At 38.4% G+C, this 19,483-nt stretch overlaps 2 protein-coding genes across 2 annotated transcripts; one reads left to right on the top strand and one right to left on the bottom strand.

The window, feature by feature from the left end:
- On the top strand, positions 1–15,771 carry dnajb12b (DnaJ heat shock protein family (Hsp40) member B12b). Its single transcript, XM_017483987.3, has 9 exons — positions 1–227; positions 4,500–4,674; positions 5,343–5,488; positions 6,936–7,109; positions 7,379–7,452; positions 9,030–9,139; positions 10,983–11,155; positions 13,894–14,033; positions 15,157–15,771. Exons 1-8 carry the CDS (start codon positions 95–97, stop codon positions 14,010–14,012), a joined length of 1,104 nt encoding a protein of 367 aa, XP_017339476.1. The 5' UTR covers positions 1–94; the 3' UTR covers positions 14,013–14,033; positions 15,157–15,771.
- A 1,305-nt stretch (positions 15,772–17,076) lies between these two features.
- On the bottom strand, positions 17,077–19,467 carry ddit4 (DNA-damage-inducible transcript 4). The gene is made up of 3 exons (XM_017483988.2): positions 19,315–19,467; positions 18,588–18,782; positions 17,077–18,164 (listed from the first exon to the last, which is right to left on the bottom strand). Exons 2-3 carry the CDS (start codon positions 18,730–18,732, stop codon positions 17,674–17,676), a joined length of 636 nt encoding a protein of 211 aa, XP_017339477.1. The 5' UTR covers positions 18,733–18,782; positions 19,315–19,467; the 3' UTR covers positions 17,077–17,673.
- Positions 19,468–19,483: the final 16 nt, after the last annotated feature.

The raw sequence follows: 19,483 nt of genomic DNA, 5'->3' as shown, positions 1-19,483 counted from the left end.
CTCTGTCTGACGTCATCAGAAGGCGCCGCCTAGATATGCTATGTGTTTATTTAATTAGGTAATTTCTAAAGGTTCATATGGTACATAGAGCGTAATGGAAGTGAACAAGGATGAAGCGGAAAGGTGTATCGATATTGCAATCAAAGCAATAAAAAGTAACGAAGCTGACAAAGCGAAACGGTTTTTAGAAAAAGCACAGAGACTGTTTCCGACGGAAAAGGCACACGGTAAGCAGTGATAAGTCGACTAGCTAGTTTCCCTAGTTAGCTAGACTAAAGCTAGTTAGCGTTAGTCTAATATCAAATTTAATATCAAATAAGACTCAACAATCGCCTTTGTTTTATAATATGCTTTTATAATATAAGTGTCTTAGAAGTACAACTCGACATGTTATAGCTGTCTATATGTTGGCTGTATTTTGGGTATTGATTGTGTGTCAGATGGCTGTCAGGTTTATTCTAACTACATTTACATTACATTTATAAATTTAGCAGACGCTTTTATCCAAAGCGACTTACAAATGAGAAAATACAAGCAAAGTACATGTCACAAATGTGTGATTCTATGAAATAAGTAAACAAGTAAAACTGTGGAGTTGTAGTTATTAGGTGTGGTGTGAGTAACTGTCATTTATTATGACAGACTCGACTAGATTTTATATATATTTACATTTATGGCATTTGGCAGACGCCCTTATCCAGAACGACGTACATTTATCTCATTTATACAACTGAGCAATTGATGGTTAAGGGCCTTGCTCAAGGGCCCAACAGTGGTAGCCTGGCTAGCCTTCTGATCAGTAACCCAGAGCCTTTAACCACTGAGTTGCCATGAATGAATGAATGAATGAGTGTATGTATAATGAGTGAGTGTATGTATGAGTGTACATCTATCTATCTATCTATCTATATATATATATATATATATATATATAGATAGATAGATAGATAGATAGATAGATAGATAGATTAGATTATATACTGTGACTGATTAGACAGTCTAGTTGTTTATAAAGAACAAAAAGTATATGTCTTTTTCATTGGTCAGTTGATGATAAACATTTGTCTTTTCATTTATTCTAATCACAATTGTCTTGTAATGTTATTCACCAAGATTCAATATGGATTACACAATATCACATGATGGCCATAATCCAGCGGGGACAAAAAAAGAGGTGACAGTTTTACCAGATTAATGATTTTGTCACTAGTTTTAACAGCATCTTCCTGACATTCCCTGCTCAAATTAAGCCCGCATAATGTGTGTGTGTGTGTGTGTGTGTGTGTGTGTGTGTGTGTGTGTGTCAGAGTAGTGACTTCTTACCACTTTCATTACTTTAACACGCCTGATCATCAGTTTAATATTCTTCTTGATATGATTGTTATTATGGACCAGACAAATCGTTAAACTGTGCTGAGATGTACCAGAACTTGGAAGCTGGTAAGGGGTATTAAACCACAAAAGACACAAACACGCCCAGGAAGTGGGAAAATTTTAACATTTTTCCAGTCTTTTTCCTACTTGTCCACCAGTTTGATACAATCCTACACATGGTGACTGTGAGAATCCCCACTTCAAAGTTTGAATGATGGTTCTTGGGCACACTTGAAGCACAGGGTGCCCCAAAAGTCTCTATACATAGTGGACTATGTTTGCTAGCACCATGTCGGTTGTGCCTTCACCAGTGCATGTCCATGGACGTCCACTTCTCAGTTGGTTCCAGTCTTTCTGAATTTGTTTTTTGAACAATTTTGACAATGTTGTGTGTGATGTGTTTGCCATGTCTCCTGTTAAAGTCCATTGCAACCTTGCGACAGCTTCCTGATCCAGCCATGAGAATGATTTCAATACGCTCTTGATATACTTGAAGAAAAAAAAAAAAACACAAGGAAAAATAGCTTTTTCAATCATTTATTCAATAGAAATATAGATGTGCTATTCTTCTGTGGAAAAAGTAAGTACACCCTTGGCCTCAGAATACAATATTGCCCCCTTTAGCAGAAATAACTTTGCATTATTGTCCACCAGTCTCTGAAATTGGCTTGCTGGAATTTATGACCACTCTTCCATGCAATATTCTTTCAGTTACAAGATGTTTGAGGGTTTTCTTGCATGTACTGCTCGTTTCAAGTCCCCCCACAACATTTCAATGGGATTCAAATCCAGGCTTTGACTTGGCCATTCCATAACACTTCATTTCTTCTTTTTGAGCCATTCCTTGGTGGATTTTCTAGTGTGCTTAGGATCATTATCCTGCTGAGGTCCACTTTTGGTTCAACTTGGTTCAAGAACAAACTTACTACCTCGTGAAGATCAGTCTTGCCAGGCTACCTTGAAAGAACGAACTTGGAAGGACAAGAGGACATAGAATGCATTTTTGCCAGAATTTAGATGTGCTGTGAGCGTCTTGTTGTACAATGGACCGTCCTAGCACATTTCTAGTTATGGGACAAGGTCCTCACCTCTTCAGTGCTCCCTAAGTAATATGTTTCAGCTGGTTAATAGATTTACTGTTAACTGGTTAATTAACCAAAATCAATTAAGTATGTTTTAATGTAAAAACGAAGTTAACGAGTTACCTCAGGATGGAAGCTAACACAATTTAATTCAAATAGTTCTGAGGGATATGTTAGACTTTTCAACAACCTCATATATATATCTTCATCTAAATCATATATCAAAATTAGTCTTTTTGCATATTTTGATCTATTTAGATTATTGTTGTTAAAAAGATGTTAAAACTCCAGGTATGGGTCAGGCTTCTGTCATCTGCTACTGTTTTGCCTCAGTGACTTCTGGGACTTCAAGCGGGTTTAGTGTGCTCAAGTCTGCAACCGATGCATCCTCGATATCAAGAACACATTCGGGTAATTTCATGTGCCCCCGGTACTTGTGTTTTTGAGTGTGTTCTTGAGAAGGAGTTCAGAGGGATGCAAGATCGCATAAGAACGCATATTGAGAAACAGCCATTATCTTCAAGCACTCTTTGATATGATGCAGAATTCATAGTTGAATCAATGAATGCAAGCTGTCGAGTCCCTGAGCCAGCGAAGCAACCCCAAACCATAACATTTCCACCACCGTGCTTCACAGTTGGTATGAGGTGCTTCTCCTGTAAAGCTGTCTTTGGTCTGTGCCAAACATGTCTGCTGTTACTATGGCCAAACAACTCTATCTTTGATTCCTCTATCCAGAGCACATTATTCTAAAAGGCCTGGTCTTTGCCTATATGCTCATTTACAAACTGTAGTCTTGCTCTAATGTTCTTTTGGAGAGCAAAGGTGTTTTCCTGGCACGCCTCTCATGCAGGTCAAATATCTTTCTGATTGTAGATGCTTGCACTTTTACACCAACAGTTGCTTAGAATTACTTAATTAATTATCAGATCCTGTGATGAAATTTTGGGGTTCTTGAAGATTTCTTTTTGTATCAGACTCTGCTCTTGGGCTGAATTTGCTGGAACGGCCAGTCCTGGACAAATTGGCGATTGGCAACTATAGATGATGTATTTCAAATAATTTGGAGATCTTTTTTTAAATCCCGTGCCAGACAACCTTTTTTCTGAAGGCCTTACAGAACTCTTTATATCTTGGCATAATGACACCACACACACACCTCAGTAACAAAGGGAACACCAGACACTAGATAGGAGAGGTTTAAATAAGACAGACATTCCCTAAGCAGGTTCTAATCACTGGCACAAAATCTTGAGATATATATAATATCCATAATATAAAATATCCAACTAAATATGAACAATTTTGGAAGGCACTGTGGTAAAATGTGTTAATTTCCCCAATGTATGGAGATTTTTGGGACACGCTGTAGAATAAATGTCCTGCTATTGTGGATTATGAAGGGTTTGTGTCTATTGTAATGCAGCTGAGTCTATTTGAAAACTCTTGCACACTGTGGTTACTGTGCTGAGAACAAGATCTGTCTGGTTTAAAAACTTCTTTTTTAACAGGAATTGTGGAGCTATTCTAAGTATTGTCATTATCTTATTTACAACCTTTAAAACTATTTTGGCACAATAATTTTATTACCTTTATTTTCTTCATAAAATACATAATTTCTTTTTGTAAATGCTGGCCAAAAGTCTCTGAACCTATAGTGACCCTTGTTGGTGCTTCTTTATTATTATTATTATTATTATTATTATTATTATTATTATTATTATTATTATTATTATTACTAATTATTATTATTATTATTATTATTATTATTATTATTATTATTATTATTTTAAATATTTTTTTTTAGCAAAATGATATATTGTTGTTGTTATCATTGTTATATATGATATTTTTGCCATTTCACCCACCATTACTGTGAGTGTTTGCATGCTGTGGAAATGCTTTGGTTTATTTCCAGCTACTGTTTTTTTTTTTGTTTGTTGTTTTTTTTTTCAGTCTGAGACTAAATTTTAGTAATCATATATGATCATTTTAATAACTGACTTCTAGTATTCAATTTACTTTTACTTTTGGTGTTTGTAGAGTTGTTGGAGACTCTGCAGCAGAATGGGAATGCGTCCACTCACAACAGTTCTGCAGGAGACAGCGAGAGTCCAGAGGAAAACGAGTCCAGTGCTAATAACCACAGTGCTGCAGAGGAGAAGATCTCCGAATCAGCTAAAGCATACACTACCGAGCAAGTAGATTCTGTGAAAAGGTAAGGGTAGTGGATTGTGTCGTTGAAATTCTCACCTGGCAGACATAGCATCCCGAATTCTTCTTTCATGCATGCACTTTGCTCCAAGTAGAAGGTGTGACCCCTAGTCCTAGGGTTTTCTTGTATTTATGCCAAATTATACTGACATTGCAGCTCAGTGTGTGTATGTGTGTATGTATGTGTGTGTGTGTGTGTGTGTGTGTGTGTGTGTGTGTGTTTTATTTTTACTTTTTTTGGAAGACACAAGGAAAGAAAAGATAAGAATCAGACCACCTGCATGAATATACAGGGGTCAATAGTATACTGTATACTCAATAAGTAGTCTTTGTTAACATGCACACTGAATAAACCAGTCATGTTATGCCACAAGGCACATAAAGAGGAGGAGTAGCTTCCTCAAATCTCTTATCAAATGAGAAATATTTCCGCTGAAGCTTTGCAGTAAACTTGCACAACATCCAAGAAAAGTCTCCTGTTCAGCAGCACTGAATTTTTTTTTTTTTTTTGCTGTTCATATCGTAATACGCGCAAACCAGCCTGTGTGAGCTGGATTTACATCATGACGTCTCTAAGCTATTGCTATAAAAATTAGTTAGTGCCTAATTCACACAGACGACACCTACGACGTCTGTCCTTGTCCTAACATCAGTGTTTTCTGTTCTTGGTAGAATAAAACAATGTAAAAACTATTATGAGATTCTCGGGGTGCAGAAAGATGCATCAGACGATGACCTTAAGAAGGCGTATAGGAAACTGGCGCTGAAGTTTCACCCCGATAAGAACCATGCACCTGGTGCTACAGAAGCTTTTAAAGGTGAGCGTGACACTTTAGTTATATTGCTTATTTATATTGTAAAGTAATCCATTCTCTTGACGCTTTTATTTATGTTATTTCTACAATAGACATCAGGCTATGTCATATATGTGATACTTTCAACAAGACAGCTCTGTGTTACAACGTTTTTAACAGCTGGAAGTGATATTTAGGCCTGTCACGATAGCTTCTTTTATTGGATGATGTATTGTCTCGTGTGTATAGTTCAATTCAATTCAATTTTATTTGTATAGCGCTTTTTACAATAGACATTGTCTCAAAGCAGCTTTACAGAAATATCAATATGAAACGAATGGATGTTTTATAGGATGTATTTGGGTGAGTTAATTAACCCGCTTCATTCACCGTTCAGCTTCAGTTTGCGCAGCTTAAGCAGCTCAATCCCCGACATTACTGACTACGACTAGATTATTTGAAACACTAGAACTATTCCTTCTAGATTTTTCATCTTCAAAAAACATTGTTAGTGCATCGTTAATACCTTGTGTGTCGTTTTTTTTTTTCTTTTCAACAGTATGTTTTAATTATAATCGGTTCTAGTGCCTACTACACATCTTAAATTCCGTGCATTTTTATCCTAAATTCGCTGAATATTCGAAGTTTGAATTTTAATTTGACAGCCCTAGAGCAGTCGAGAGGACAGAGGCAGCGCGAATGGCTGAAATGTTGGTGACGTTCACTCTTTTGTAAACATAAAGGGCGATATCGAGGTCAGCAAAAACGATCGAGGATACCCCCGTATGTACGATAATTCGATAACGTAATTATCGAGACAGGCCTCGTGATACTCCTCTTTATACACTCTACCGGTCAAAAGTTTAGACACACTCATTCTTTATTTTTATTTTTTTATATAAATTCAAATATAAATTATAAAATAAATTCATCAAAACTCTGGAATAACACAGATGGGAATTATGGGAATTATGTTGTGATAAAAAATCCAAAATAAGTCAAAATAATTTAGAATTTTAGCATCTTCAAAGTAGTCAGCCTTTTTGCCTAGAATTTCCAGAAATGTATTCTTGGCATTTTCTCAACCGATTTCTTGAGGAATTCCCCTGAGGTGCGTTTTAAACAGTATTAAAGGAGTTCCCACCTACGCTGCACACTTTTTGGCGGCTTTTCAGAATATTTTTCTCAGAGTCGTCCATTTAAAAAAATATATTTTTGTAAATAAAACATCCATTTTCTAATGAAAGAAGTGAATATGTTGGAACAATTATATTTTTGTCTACGACACCGATTTCAATCATTTAATCATACACCTTCAGGTCAAAAGGTTTTTAAGATCATGAGAAACATTTCAGTCGAGTTTCTCCAAACTTTTGACTGGTAGTGTACCTTACATACTGCTGACCACTGTTCCAGATGTTCCACGTGTATTCCTGTTGTGGTTGTTCGCTAACGGTGTTGTATTGTGCAGCTATTGGGAACGCGTACGCCGTGTTGTCCAACCCGGAGAAGAGGCGTAACTATGACCAGTATGGGGAGGTGAGAAGCTGTGCTGGCAGGCGAAGGCACTCGGAGCGAGACTTCCAGCCTGATATCTCCCCAGAGGATCTGTTTAACATGTTCTTCGGTGGAGGATTTCCCTCTAGTGAGTGTCTGTGTGTTTGTTTGCTTTGTCACACTGCATTATTAGACACAGAGACTTTTTTATTTCGTCCCGATAAACACCTTTTTGCACACCATGACAGTGCTGCTCTCTGCAGCAGCATATTTCCAGATGTGCACATCCCATGAAAGTATTTGAGAGCTCTTGTCTAAGCTATTGTAGTCTACTCATTACATTCTCAGTGTGTTTTTGAGGCATTACTATATTAGTATAGTTATGCGGATTTATTTTTTGTTACGTTGTGTTCTCAGGTAACGTTCACATGTACAGCAACGGGCGAATGCACTTCAGCCAACAGCGTGGTGCAAGAAGGGAAGAAAGAGGTGTAAGTAGAGTGTCCTTAAACAGCTCTATAAACCAGAGTGAACACTCAGGAGCTTTGAGACTTTGAATCTTCAAAATACTTCACTATTCTGTAGCGTTTTCTTATGTGTAGTACTGTTACATGCTGATGTGGACAGTCTCGTATAATATGTAGTTTAATTGGCTGCTGGGGAAAATTCAATATTATGCCATTATATTAGTGAATATAATGTAATCAGATTAATAGATGAATAATCTTATCTATATTAAACACTATATGGCCAAACGTTTGTGGACACCTGAGCATCACACTCATATGCCCTTGTTGAACATCCCATTCTAGATTTAGTCCCCCTTGAGATGTTATAATAACTGCCACTCTTCTGGGAAGGCTTTCCTCTAGATTTTGGAGTGTGACATTGGGGATTTGTGCTCATTCTGCCACAAGAGCACTAGTGAGATCAAGCAGTGATATCGGGTGAGGAGGTCTGGGATGCAGTCGGCGTTCCAGTTCATCCCGAAGGTGTTCAGTGGGGTTGAGGTCAGGGCTCTGTGCCGGACACTCGAGTTCTTCCACTCCAAACTTATCCGTCCATGTCTTCATGGAGCTCGCTTTGTGTACAGGGGCATTGTTTTGCTAGAACATGTTTGTGCTTCTTGGTTGCAGTGTAGGGGATTTTTAATGCACACAAAAACACCCTATACAATTGTGCACTTCCAAATTTGTCACAGCAGTTTGGGAAAGAACCACATATTGGTATAATGGTGAGGTGTCCATATACATTTGCTTATATATTGTACTTCAGAAGAGTTTTGGCTATACAGAACTTTTGTGAAACTGTTGTTTCCATACAGTGTGTATATATATATATATATATATATATATATATATATATATATATATATATATATATATATATATATATATATATATATGTATGTATGTATATGTGTGTGTATGTATATGTATATATAAGTATATATTAAATTTGAGTCACAGCAGGTATTATGTAGAGCATCCAAAGCTTTGGTACTAATTCATGGAGTGCATTACTTTGGTTTTTGCTCACCCTTGATGGTATTGTTTATGGATATGATGGTGGCAGAATGCACAGCAAGACCTTTGGCATGTGTTGAACAGTAGAGGTCAGCAGTGAGCTGTGTACAGGACTATATAATATAGTCAGTGGAGTCATGTTGACTCTTGGTTGCAGAAACCTGATGAGTTATGTAGCATAAATACATTTTGTGGAATAAGTCACCATGTTACACATATTTATTGCTTATCTTTTTGTGATTTTTATTTTTAAGGTGCTATTTAGGATATATGTGCCATTTTGCTGCATATTTTGTTGAACCTTACTTATAAATGTTCAACTATAAAAGTGAATTAATTTAACCCTAGACCTTTTATTCTGCATTTGAAATCAGCCTTGGTTAGGTTTAAGTTTTGGACAGCATATAATGGCTAGACTGGGCTTTGGGTCATGCTATGATATAATTTGGGTTTATAAGTAGGGAAAATTATTAGTTAAGTTTAAGTTTCCTCCTAAGTAAGTGTGTATGTGTCTCTGTGTGCATTTGTGTGTTGTGCTACAGGGTGGCTTGGCTTTCTTCGTCCAGCTCATGCCCATCCTCATCCTTGTTATTGTGTCCACTCTTAGCCAGATGATGGTGGCTGATCCTCCTTACAGCCTCAATTACAGACCGTAAGTTTGCATACTCACACACACACCAAATACTTCTTTAGCCCAAGGATTTCATTATAATTTGAAGATCTGTCTTGCATATTAAATGCATAGACACACAACCCTCCTCTTTGCCATTCATTCGCTCAACCATCTATGCTGACAGCCGCACATACCCTGTCACTTCCTCACCAACTGTCACCCACACACACACACAGACGCAGATATGCAGTGTGGAGTCAGTGACTCAGACTTACACATACAGTCTGGGGCAAAAAAATGGCACAAGGTTATTTAACACACAAGCGCCACTTCATGTTAACACCTAACACCTTTTAATCACCTGTGGGAGGCTATTAAACGAAATGAAACAACATTGTCACAACATTGTAGAAAGGTTTACCCCAAAGACTTTATTTAGAAAAATCTAAAAGGAAAACAGTATTAACTTGTGTTGCTTAGATTACTTCACTCTTTACTGGTTCATTACTAAATTCTCTACAAAGTTCATTTTAAACCATTTCTCTGTACCAGCAATCCCATTATTATTATTATTATTATTATTATTATTATTATTATTATTATTATTATTATTGCTACTATTAGGAATGGGATGAAACCTCCCCTAACTGCCTCAGTGAAATGGTAAAGCAGGATTGGTCTTGAGTTGAAGGCTTATTGATCCAGACTGTTCACTCATTGGAGGTATGGTAAGACCTATGAGGAAATGATGGCCGCGTGCACATGTAGTATTATTGGATAATCCAGCTGCTGCCGTCACTGAGTAGCCTGTTAATCAATAGCTAATCATATTCATGATTAGATTCACTGTTCCAGCTCCAGCAGACACGACCAATTCTGCTACTCGGACATAATTCCCGGCCACGCATTCTATATAACTTACTAAACATTTTTTTGCATGCATGCATGCATATGAGTCTATTAGCACACATATTCTCACATACACATGCACAAGTGGTTAAAACAAACAGAGAGAAGAACTGATGTACACCATGTTTTGTGAAACTCATATAAAATTAGCAATCTAGAGAGGAGTAGGCCAGGTTTTCATTTCACTGCAAGTTATATATTGTATATAATTGTGTATGTGACAAATAAAAATCTTGACTCTTGATATAGTAAGAGATGTTACCTAGGTTGGAAGCTAAAGTAATTGAACAGATAATAATCTGCATGGCCTTCCTAAATAATGGAATGTTAATATTATACAAATTAGGCACATATAAAATTGCAGTTAGATTCATGTTTACACATTTATTTTTGCTTAATTATTAAGCAATAGATTACAATAACTGGAAGAAACAAATTCAAATTCAGGTGACCAGGCATTCAGGCTTATACTTATGACTAGTAACTAAATAATAACTCAGTAAACCGTATCTATATAGCAGCCTCTCTGCCCTTAAAAAAGCTGGGTCCTCACTAGCAGTCTTTAGCTGAAATCTCATGTCATGTTCCTCAGTCAGACCACCCCTGAGTGATAATGATGGTGAAAGATTGAAACCCTCAGCAGAGCGGGCTGAGTTGGGCCACAGTATAACCTGAAAGCATGATCTCTTCGCTCTTCCCTTTGACCCAGACTGCCTATCACATGCAGTTTGTGTTGAAAGAGAAGTGTTTCAGAGACTCTGTATCTCGTTCTCTCTTCTGCTCCCTGATTGAGTCGAGCAGATGAGCGGATAATAAAAAAGTCCAGTCATGCTGTTGTTATACTACTAGACTAAAATTCATTTATCTGGAGACTGTCCCCTAAATATAACCCCTAAATAACTCATCCGTAGTTGAACTGTACACGTGATCAGTTTCTTGGGTTTTAAAACACGTGTGCTGTTTTGGGTTTCAGTTCTGTAGGTCACACACAGAAGCGGCTGACCGAGACCCTGCGTGTGCCGTACTACGTGAGTGAGCGCTTCAGTCAGGAGTACAGTGGCATGAATCTGAGACAGGTGGAGCGCAGCGTAGAGGACGACTACATCTCCACCCTCCGCAACAACTGCTGGAAGGAGAAACAACACAGTACGCTCTTCCCACAAACACACTAAATCTTTCCACCCTTCCTCGTTATATATCTGAAGCCATGGGTTGATCCCTGTTAAATACTGTCAGCTTACAAACCTAGTGCAATGCACTAGAAGTAAGATGATCATCCTCGCTCTTATTTGTACCTTCGTAACGAACGTGGACTTTAATTTTCCTATAATGTAATGATTAGCAATCTTAAATATTCACTACAGAGCTGTATTCAGAGTTGGAGTTTAGAGTAGTTTACAAGGTATCAGATCGATGTTTATGTGGAGAACAGAGGGTTCTCGGAGGTATGTGAAGTCGCTGCTCGATTTTCAAGTCACCTTTCATACTTTTTGGGTTGCCAGGTTGTTCTTGGGTAGAGCTGAACAGGATGTGAGTTTCTCAATTGTATCTAGGGCACTTCCTTTAAAATAAGCAATAGGAAATGTGGACTGATGAAGCAAATAGCATTTTATGGGTAACATTTGCTGACAGTATACAATACATTACAGTATAATCAATTTCAACATTAAATATTAGATTGATGCAATATATTATACACATGTGGAGTAGACCAGATTTAAATAAACATCTAATTCCTGCTCTAGGTATAATTGTAATTATTAGAGATGGCATGTTGATCCATTAATCAACTGCAAGCCCATAAAATAGCACTGACAGCGATAGTTCACCCAAAAATGAAAATGCTGTCATCAATTACTCGCTGTCATGTCGTCCCGAACACATAAGACTTCTGTTCATCTTCGGAACACAAATGAAGACATTTTCAATGAACCCTGGGAGATTTCTGTCCGTCCATTTACAGTCCAAGTAACTAAAACTTTCAAGCTCTAAAAAGTTCATAAAGGCGTCGTAAAAGTAAATCCATGTGACTCCAGTGGTTTAATCCCAGTTTTATGAAGCGACACGAATGCTTTCTGTGCGCAGAACAACTCCTAAAATGTAGTCTTTGTTCATGAAATATCTGCACTTCCGCACAGTTCACGAGAGATCCACGGCACGTGCGTGTGATGTTGACGTGACCACGGACACACAAAAAAAAATGAAAGTCCTCCTCTATGTAGAAATCTGCAGACATGTTTGTTACAAAGATCGTTCTACATGACTCGGTTTGTGTACAGTGTCCCTCTTCCTCTGCTGTAGACAGTGCAGCGCTTCCGGGTCCCGTTTTCGTTTTGGTTACGTGGACTGTAAATGGAGGGACATAAATCTCCCAGGTATCATTTGAAATTGTCTTCATTCATGTTCCAAAGATGAACGGAAGTCTTTATGGGTTCGGAACGACACGAGGGCGAGTAATCGATGACACAACTTTCATTTGTGGGTGAACTATCCCTTTAATAATAGCACAGATGTGTGCAGCAAATCCTAATTATAATGGGCAATTTGTTCAGAATGAAGGGATTCTTGGGTCTGTAGACTTGTTGGGAATTTGGGTTCTTTTCAGTGAATCAGTGCACTGATGCTCGTCTCATCGATAAGAGGCAGTTCTTTCACTCCTCAATGAATTATTGCTATTTTTCAAAACCATCAAAAGAGCCCATTGATTGTTGAACTTGACTAACTTCTTGTGACTATTAAAATAGCATTGTACTTTGCATTGCATTTGTTTTAAACAAAAAAAATCTATTTAAATGAATGTAAAACCAGCAAGGTGATACATATTTGCATGGACTAAGCTAATACGTACTAATTCCTGCGTTCATATTATTGTCCTGCTGTGTGTGCGCTTTGCTTTCTATTAGAAAGTAGAAATTGAAGTTTGCCGTTCGGATATTTAGTACTACACCTTAAATAAAACAATCAGGCCCTCATGTTTTTCCAGTCAGACAGAGAATAGACATAAGCACACTTCTTATACGTGCAAAAAAACAACAACAACAACCTGGCTGTACTTCATTCAGTAATTGCTTTAGGGTTGAGGTGGATCCTGGGTGAAAGGAGGGAGAATTGACCTCAGATGCGACGCAAGTCCTACTCTTGTGTATCTTTTTATCAGTCAAATTTTATGGGTCAAATTTCTTTACTCACTGACTGGCAGGTCCAGTGAAATGTGTGCGAATGTCAGTCAGTTTCCCGACTCTGCACTACTACAGCTGTCCCAATTCGTCCTCCAGACGAAACCGCAAAACCACAAAGCATTTCCTCCGATTGTGTTTGGGTTTTTGGTTATTTCTTCACAAGCAGACACGTCATGCTGCACCATGATTAATCAGAGTTGCCTTAGAACGGTTTAGTCCAGGTTTCTTAATTCACTTGTATTCTGACTCACAATCTGCGTCTTTATTATCTTGCTCCATCATCAAGCTCATCGTCAGTATTCAGCAGAAAAGGACTTCTCTCTTCGTTTTAAACCATGTATCAAAATGTTTACAGTTCAGAAATCCAACTCATGTACCGAGACAAGTGCTGCTTATCTGCTTTATCAGTATCGATGGTGGCATTGTGTATTTTCTCAGTAGCTGAGTAAACACAGCCCCTGATAATCCTGCAGCAAAGCGACTGAGAGTGGTTCATGGGTGCATGGTGGCTCCCCCCCCCCCCCCCCCCCCCCCCACCCCCGTATATGGATATGATTCTGCGGAGGGGAAGTTGCCATGACAACTTGTTTCTGTCAGCAAGTCTGAAACGAAATCCGTTTAAATGACCAGTTTTGCAATGTGCAGATTGAATATCATGTCCCTGTGTGTGTGTGTGTGTGTGTGTGTGTGTGTGTGTGTCCGCAGAGGAGGGTTTGCTGTACCGTGCACGCTATTTTGGTGACAGTGACTTATATCAGAGAGCTCAGAGAATGGGCACGCCCAGCTGCTCCAGACTGGCCGAAGTTCAGACTTATGTCCACTGACAAACCAACATGACATGGCAGGTGAGGCGGAGAAAAGTGTGACCCTGAATGACGCCCCTCTTTATGCTTTATGCTCTAGGTAATGTTTACTAAATAACCAACCCAAAATTGCACCCTAAGTCCCGCATGCAGCCCGTTTCCAAGTTGTGCACTCTGACTATAGTGCACTCAGACTTGAATCCTTATGGGTGTAGAAAGTGAACATTTGGGACATACTGTTATCATTAGCTCATACAGCGTGACAAATACGAACGCGTACAACCGTGTAATCAGTTATTAATCTTTGATGAAATGATCTAACCTATCATATGTGATTTAATCCATTGTTTTAATCTTTTTTCCCCCTGTGTATGTTGTACATTATCTGCTACGTTAATAAAAAAATAAATAAAGAGATTTTTTGGTAAGATTAATCTCTGCACCGATGCAGCCTTTCTGAAACAGTGCATTAAGTAAGGAATAAAATACGATGGGGCATGTTATTTTAGGAAACTAATCAGCCACGGGGTGGTGCAATGTGTCTCGACGCAAAGCAGAGTCACCAGTACCACCCCGAAATGGATTATTTGCCATCAACAGCATGTCACAAAGTGTTTTATTCCTCTTATAACACAGCAATTTCCCAACTATTACAATTTTAAATTGAGTGATGAATGACATGTTGTGGCATTAACTATTGTATAGTTACATTTAATGTTGTGGATTATCTGTGAGACAGTTTGGTTTCTGTTGTCACTTACGTTATAGCAATTATAAACAGTCATTCAATACCCAGCCTCTCTTTATTGAAGGTAATAAATCAGGCCCAGTGAAAGGCAGTGTATTTATGTAGCATTTCAAGCACTTTGCTGAACAATAGAATTTATTAGAGAAAAGGAGAGCAAACAGCACTATAGCAGCACTGAATGTTTGTTAGCATTAACATGTTTGCAGAGTTCTCATTTGTCCAGTGTTTCCTTTCAGTCCCTTGTCAGTGCTTTAGTGCACTTTACTTGCCAAGCGTGACCTTACTCTTAGGTGGTCCTAAGAGGTCCTAGGTACCTCACCCTTATCAGTGTGAGAAGACCATACAGCCCCACCCCACTGTGTGTGCCGCATTCATATCAGCATTACTGTTTTAACTTTGATTTCTTTTGTTTTCTAGGTCTAGAATTGAATCTTCCTAGTAAAATGGTGGCAAACTGGTGACATTCAGCCAAAGGAGAGAGACTTCGAAGTGTGTGTGTGTGTGTGTGAGCGAGAGAGAGCGAGACAGAGAGATATCTATGTTAGAGAAGGATTATCTTGTACGGGTTTGTAAAGGAAAGGATCGTCTCCAGCCTTTTACAGACCTGAGCTACACCTCAGTTAAGAAACGATCCAATATTTTTATCAATCTGAAATGCATTTAATTCCCTTCAGGCTCTAAGAACTTATACATATCTTTAATTGGTTCCATATAGACCATGATCTAGTCACTTTGTATTAATTTATTAATTTATATAATTGTACATTTGAGATTTAGCTATGCAGGATTTTATTGATTAGGTCAACATGTGAAATAAGCATTAATAAGCACTCCATACTTTTAACCTTTTATCTTCGCCACTAGACTTTTACACTGCTCTGTGTATTTATTCAAGGATCAGGACTTGTTTTTTTTAGTTATGACATTAGATACGTTTTAAAATTTTGCAATGCTGACTAAAATTCTGTAGAGATGCTTCTCTTCAGGATGATAAGAGAACAATAAAGTCCTATGTGCCACTCTTCAACCTTACACGTTAGTGTGCTTTGTGTGTTTGTGCTGAGGAAGTGTAATATTGTGTGCACGGGGGTGGGACTGCTGGGCTCTGTATGTGTTTCAGGAAGGGAGGAGGATGAGAATGTGAGTGAGAGTGTGTGTGTGCAGTTGAGTCATGCCAGATTTTGGCAGGCTGTGTAAGTTTTAACATGCAGTGGTTCACGTTCCACAGCAGTCAGTACTCACGTCTAGATCATACCGGTTTCTGCTGGATTTGCATTTCTCATGTGGATCCTTTTTAGTACTGTATATTTCTCTCACACTTTTCAGCCTTTGGGAAATTTTTTCTAATTGAATAAGCACTTCATAAGAGCATACACTTGTACACCATTTAAAAAATTATATCAAGGTTGGTAAACCATGAACTAGAAATTTGTGAAATTGGTTTGTTTTCGAAAGCAGACCTTGGTAATTTAAATTCAGACATGAGGAAAGTTACAGTTTGAGGTTTTCCCTACTCTCTTAAAACCTAATCCAAACAGGCCAAGTTTCAGAAAACAGTCTCTTTATGCGTTTGGGAAACTGATCAGCTCATTATAGATGAGGTACCTCAAGGAAAAACCCTTATTCTCCAGCACTGCTATACTCGAGAATAAAGGTCCTGAATTAAATCAAATGGACGAGCTTGTTTATTAAAAGAACTCTGTGGAAATTCCTACATGTGTAACTCCATGTAAGCACTTAACTGGTATGTACTGTCAAGAACTTTTCACTTATGTGCATTTTTATAGCAAAGGTCATGATCCTTTTGCAAAAAAAAAAAAAAGCCCTAAATTCTGCATATCTGAAAAGGTGGTCAATTTTTTCTTCTAGCTGGTTTTGGAAATGACTGTGTTGCTGGTTCACAGCTCCAGGATCCTCAGTTTATTCCTGAACTCGAGTTACTGTCCGGACTTTAGTTTGATAAAAACTATGAAGGACTTATTTTCTACCAACACTTAAAAGGGTCAGTAGAACATTGTTGCAACAGCATTTTTACAAAGTCTCCAATAGTGAAGATTAACATTTAATTCATACCTGGCAAAAGTGGCTGCTAATTAATCCAGTAATTCTGTCCAAAGTGCATTTCTGGAAGTAAAATCTAGAACCTTAGCTTCTTCTGTGCATGTTTCTTGGGAAAGCCGACATCAGAAGGTTTCTTATTTAAAAGAAAAACTTTCAATAAGAGCTTGACTGTTCTGTAGTGTAGGCGTTTTGCAGAAATCACACACCATATGTTTTGCAGCACAATGAGAACCGAATCTCACTGTGGTGAAGATAAGAAGCAAAATCACAAGCAAATATTTCTTCAAAAATAATTTATTTTCTGATTCCTTAATGCACATATAAAATGTAACAGTATTTGAATATCAAATAAATAATAATGATGCACAAGTGAATATGCATGTCATGATGTGTTTAAAAACATTTAAGATGCCAAGAGTCCATTTTAATGAAGGATCAAACTTGGATCATGAAATGGTGCTCACTAGATAAAAACAAAAAACTTATGACACAGGTAAATCAGGTTGATGAAGTAGCTGCCACAGTTGCTTTCAGAAAATAATAAAAAAAAAGTGAGGTAAACGTTTCAAAGCAGTCAACAAAACGGCATCAGACAGGTTCAAAAACTGCCCGAAAGGAGTGCAATATATGAATGCAGTATCTATAATATACACAGCAATCAGTGAATAGAAGAATGCTTTTACATTTGTGTACCCTATGCTCTTTTTGCATGAGCACCCTCATGACAAAATGAGACCTGCAATATCTGGTTATGTCTTCAGTATAAAGTCAATGGACACAGTATTGTCACTCGGTTGAGAACAGCCCTCAGATCACTAGAAGTGACCCAACAAAGCCAGAATGTCTCAAAGGGTCAGCTTTGGTCCTTGGGGCTCAACACTCTTCAATAAGCAGCTCTTCAGAGCTGTACAGTTTCCTTTTGATCACTCTGAAGCCAGTGCTGAGTTTTAGGGCACCTCTTAGAGGCATCGATGAGGATTTAGCAGTAAACAAGCCCTGGATCTTTGGCCAGATGCCTCCTGACTCAGGCCTGAGGACGAGCGTGAGCTGGAAGGTGGGTACAAGGCAGGGGTCAGCAGCAATCTGGCTTACACTGTGAAACAGCTCTCCCTGCTGCACACACAGATCTATGAGCGCCCCCCGGAGGCCACACGGCTCACTCAAGGCTAGCTGCACCAGCTCACTCCCTATGTGCTCCAGCAGCTTGTTGGGGATGAGAAGTTTGGAGCAGTGCAGTGTGCAGCCTTTCGCTTCAATCAGGCTAAGAGCAATCTGTTGGACGACTTCTTTGCAGAGGCTCTCCTCCATTGGGTCATAGAACATGTCAGCTTCCAGAGCAGACAAGTCGTGAAGAGATACAGAACCTACAGATACAGAAGAGATGGAAAACGTTAGTTTTACACAATACAGAGTAAAAGAAAACCTCACATTAAGCAGCAGGCATCATATTGGGATGTGTTCTCTCTTAATTACATCATAATGCGGTTTTCCAAGCCAGGCGTACTGCAGATATCAGAGGTGTCTAAAAAAAACACTTGCCAACCCCAGGCAATTCAAAAGTACCACATTTAACACGTGTCAAAATCAAATCAACAGTCTTCACATACATCACCGGGCTTCACGATAACTACTAACCTTTAAGGTGCAAGAGATTTCACTCAGCCCTAATATGAACCTCAAACCTTTAGAAGGTGAGGAGATGACTGAAAGCTCGCTTACAATGAACAAGCCATGCAATTTAAAAAGTAATGATAATTTAAAAGAAGAGAAAATTGTGTGTAACTTACCAGTATCTGAGCAATCATCTGCACCACTGTGCTCGGAGTCAGAGTCTATGCTGTTACTGCTGCTGAGTTTCTGCACCAGGCCACTCCAGGACAGCCGCTGTGGAGCACAATCAACCCAAACCCCTTCAGTCTGTGTCTTCTGCATGACTCCTAACCAGAAGTGCAGCTCTTACAGGGTCAAATGTGCTTTCAAACCTGAGAAAGAAAGAAAGATATCTTAACTTAGAGATGTGTCTAGGACAAAAACAGGACTCAAAACAACTTGGGTCCAAAAAACACACCTCATGCAGACAATGTTGATTCAACAGCAAATTGTTCTTTTTAATGTCTTGAAGAAATCCAGATTTTTTTTTTTTTTTTTTTTTTAAATTGTCTATAACATGAACTTCAGAAAATTGTGTAGCATTAAACTCTTAGGAAGGCAAAACAAGCTTCCTCAGGGATTCTCTGTATATGGTTTAATGCTTCAGCTTTCTTAAAGGGTCCTCCTCAGAACCTTTTGAGAAAAACACCTTGTTGAAGAATTCCACAATTAAACCTTTAAGAGTACCTTCAAAAAGGTACATGCTGAAAAACACCTCAGTAGGCTACATTTAACATCATATTACTGTCTTTTTTATTTGTATTTTTAAAGAAGCCGTTACTTTTGCAAACTGAACGACTAAATAGAAACAAAAACAAGTCTCAGGCACATTAAAGTAACATTGATTTCAACATAAGCACTCACCAAAATCGTGCAGATATAACCTGCAGACGATGTCTTGCTAGCATTTGATGATAAACCAGAAATTTTCAGCTCAAACGAACAAAGGGCTGAGAAAGCGGGTTAAGTGCTCTTTCCTTCAGCGCTGCAGCTGCTCGTCTGCAAACACTGATGTCATGCGCGAGAACAAAGC

Source organism: Ictalurus punctatus, chromosome 13 (genome assembly GCF_001660625.3).
Source record: "Ictalurus punctatus breed USDA103 chromosome 13, Coco_2.0, whole genome shotgun sequence".
Taxonomy (NCBI): Eukaryota; Metazoa; Chordata; class Actinopteri; order Siluriformes; family Ictaluridae; genus Ictalurus; species Ictalurus punctatus.
The sequence above is the reverse complement of the archived record's forward strand: the minus strand, read 5'-3'. Positions and strand labels throughout refer to the sequence as shown.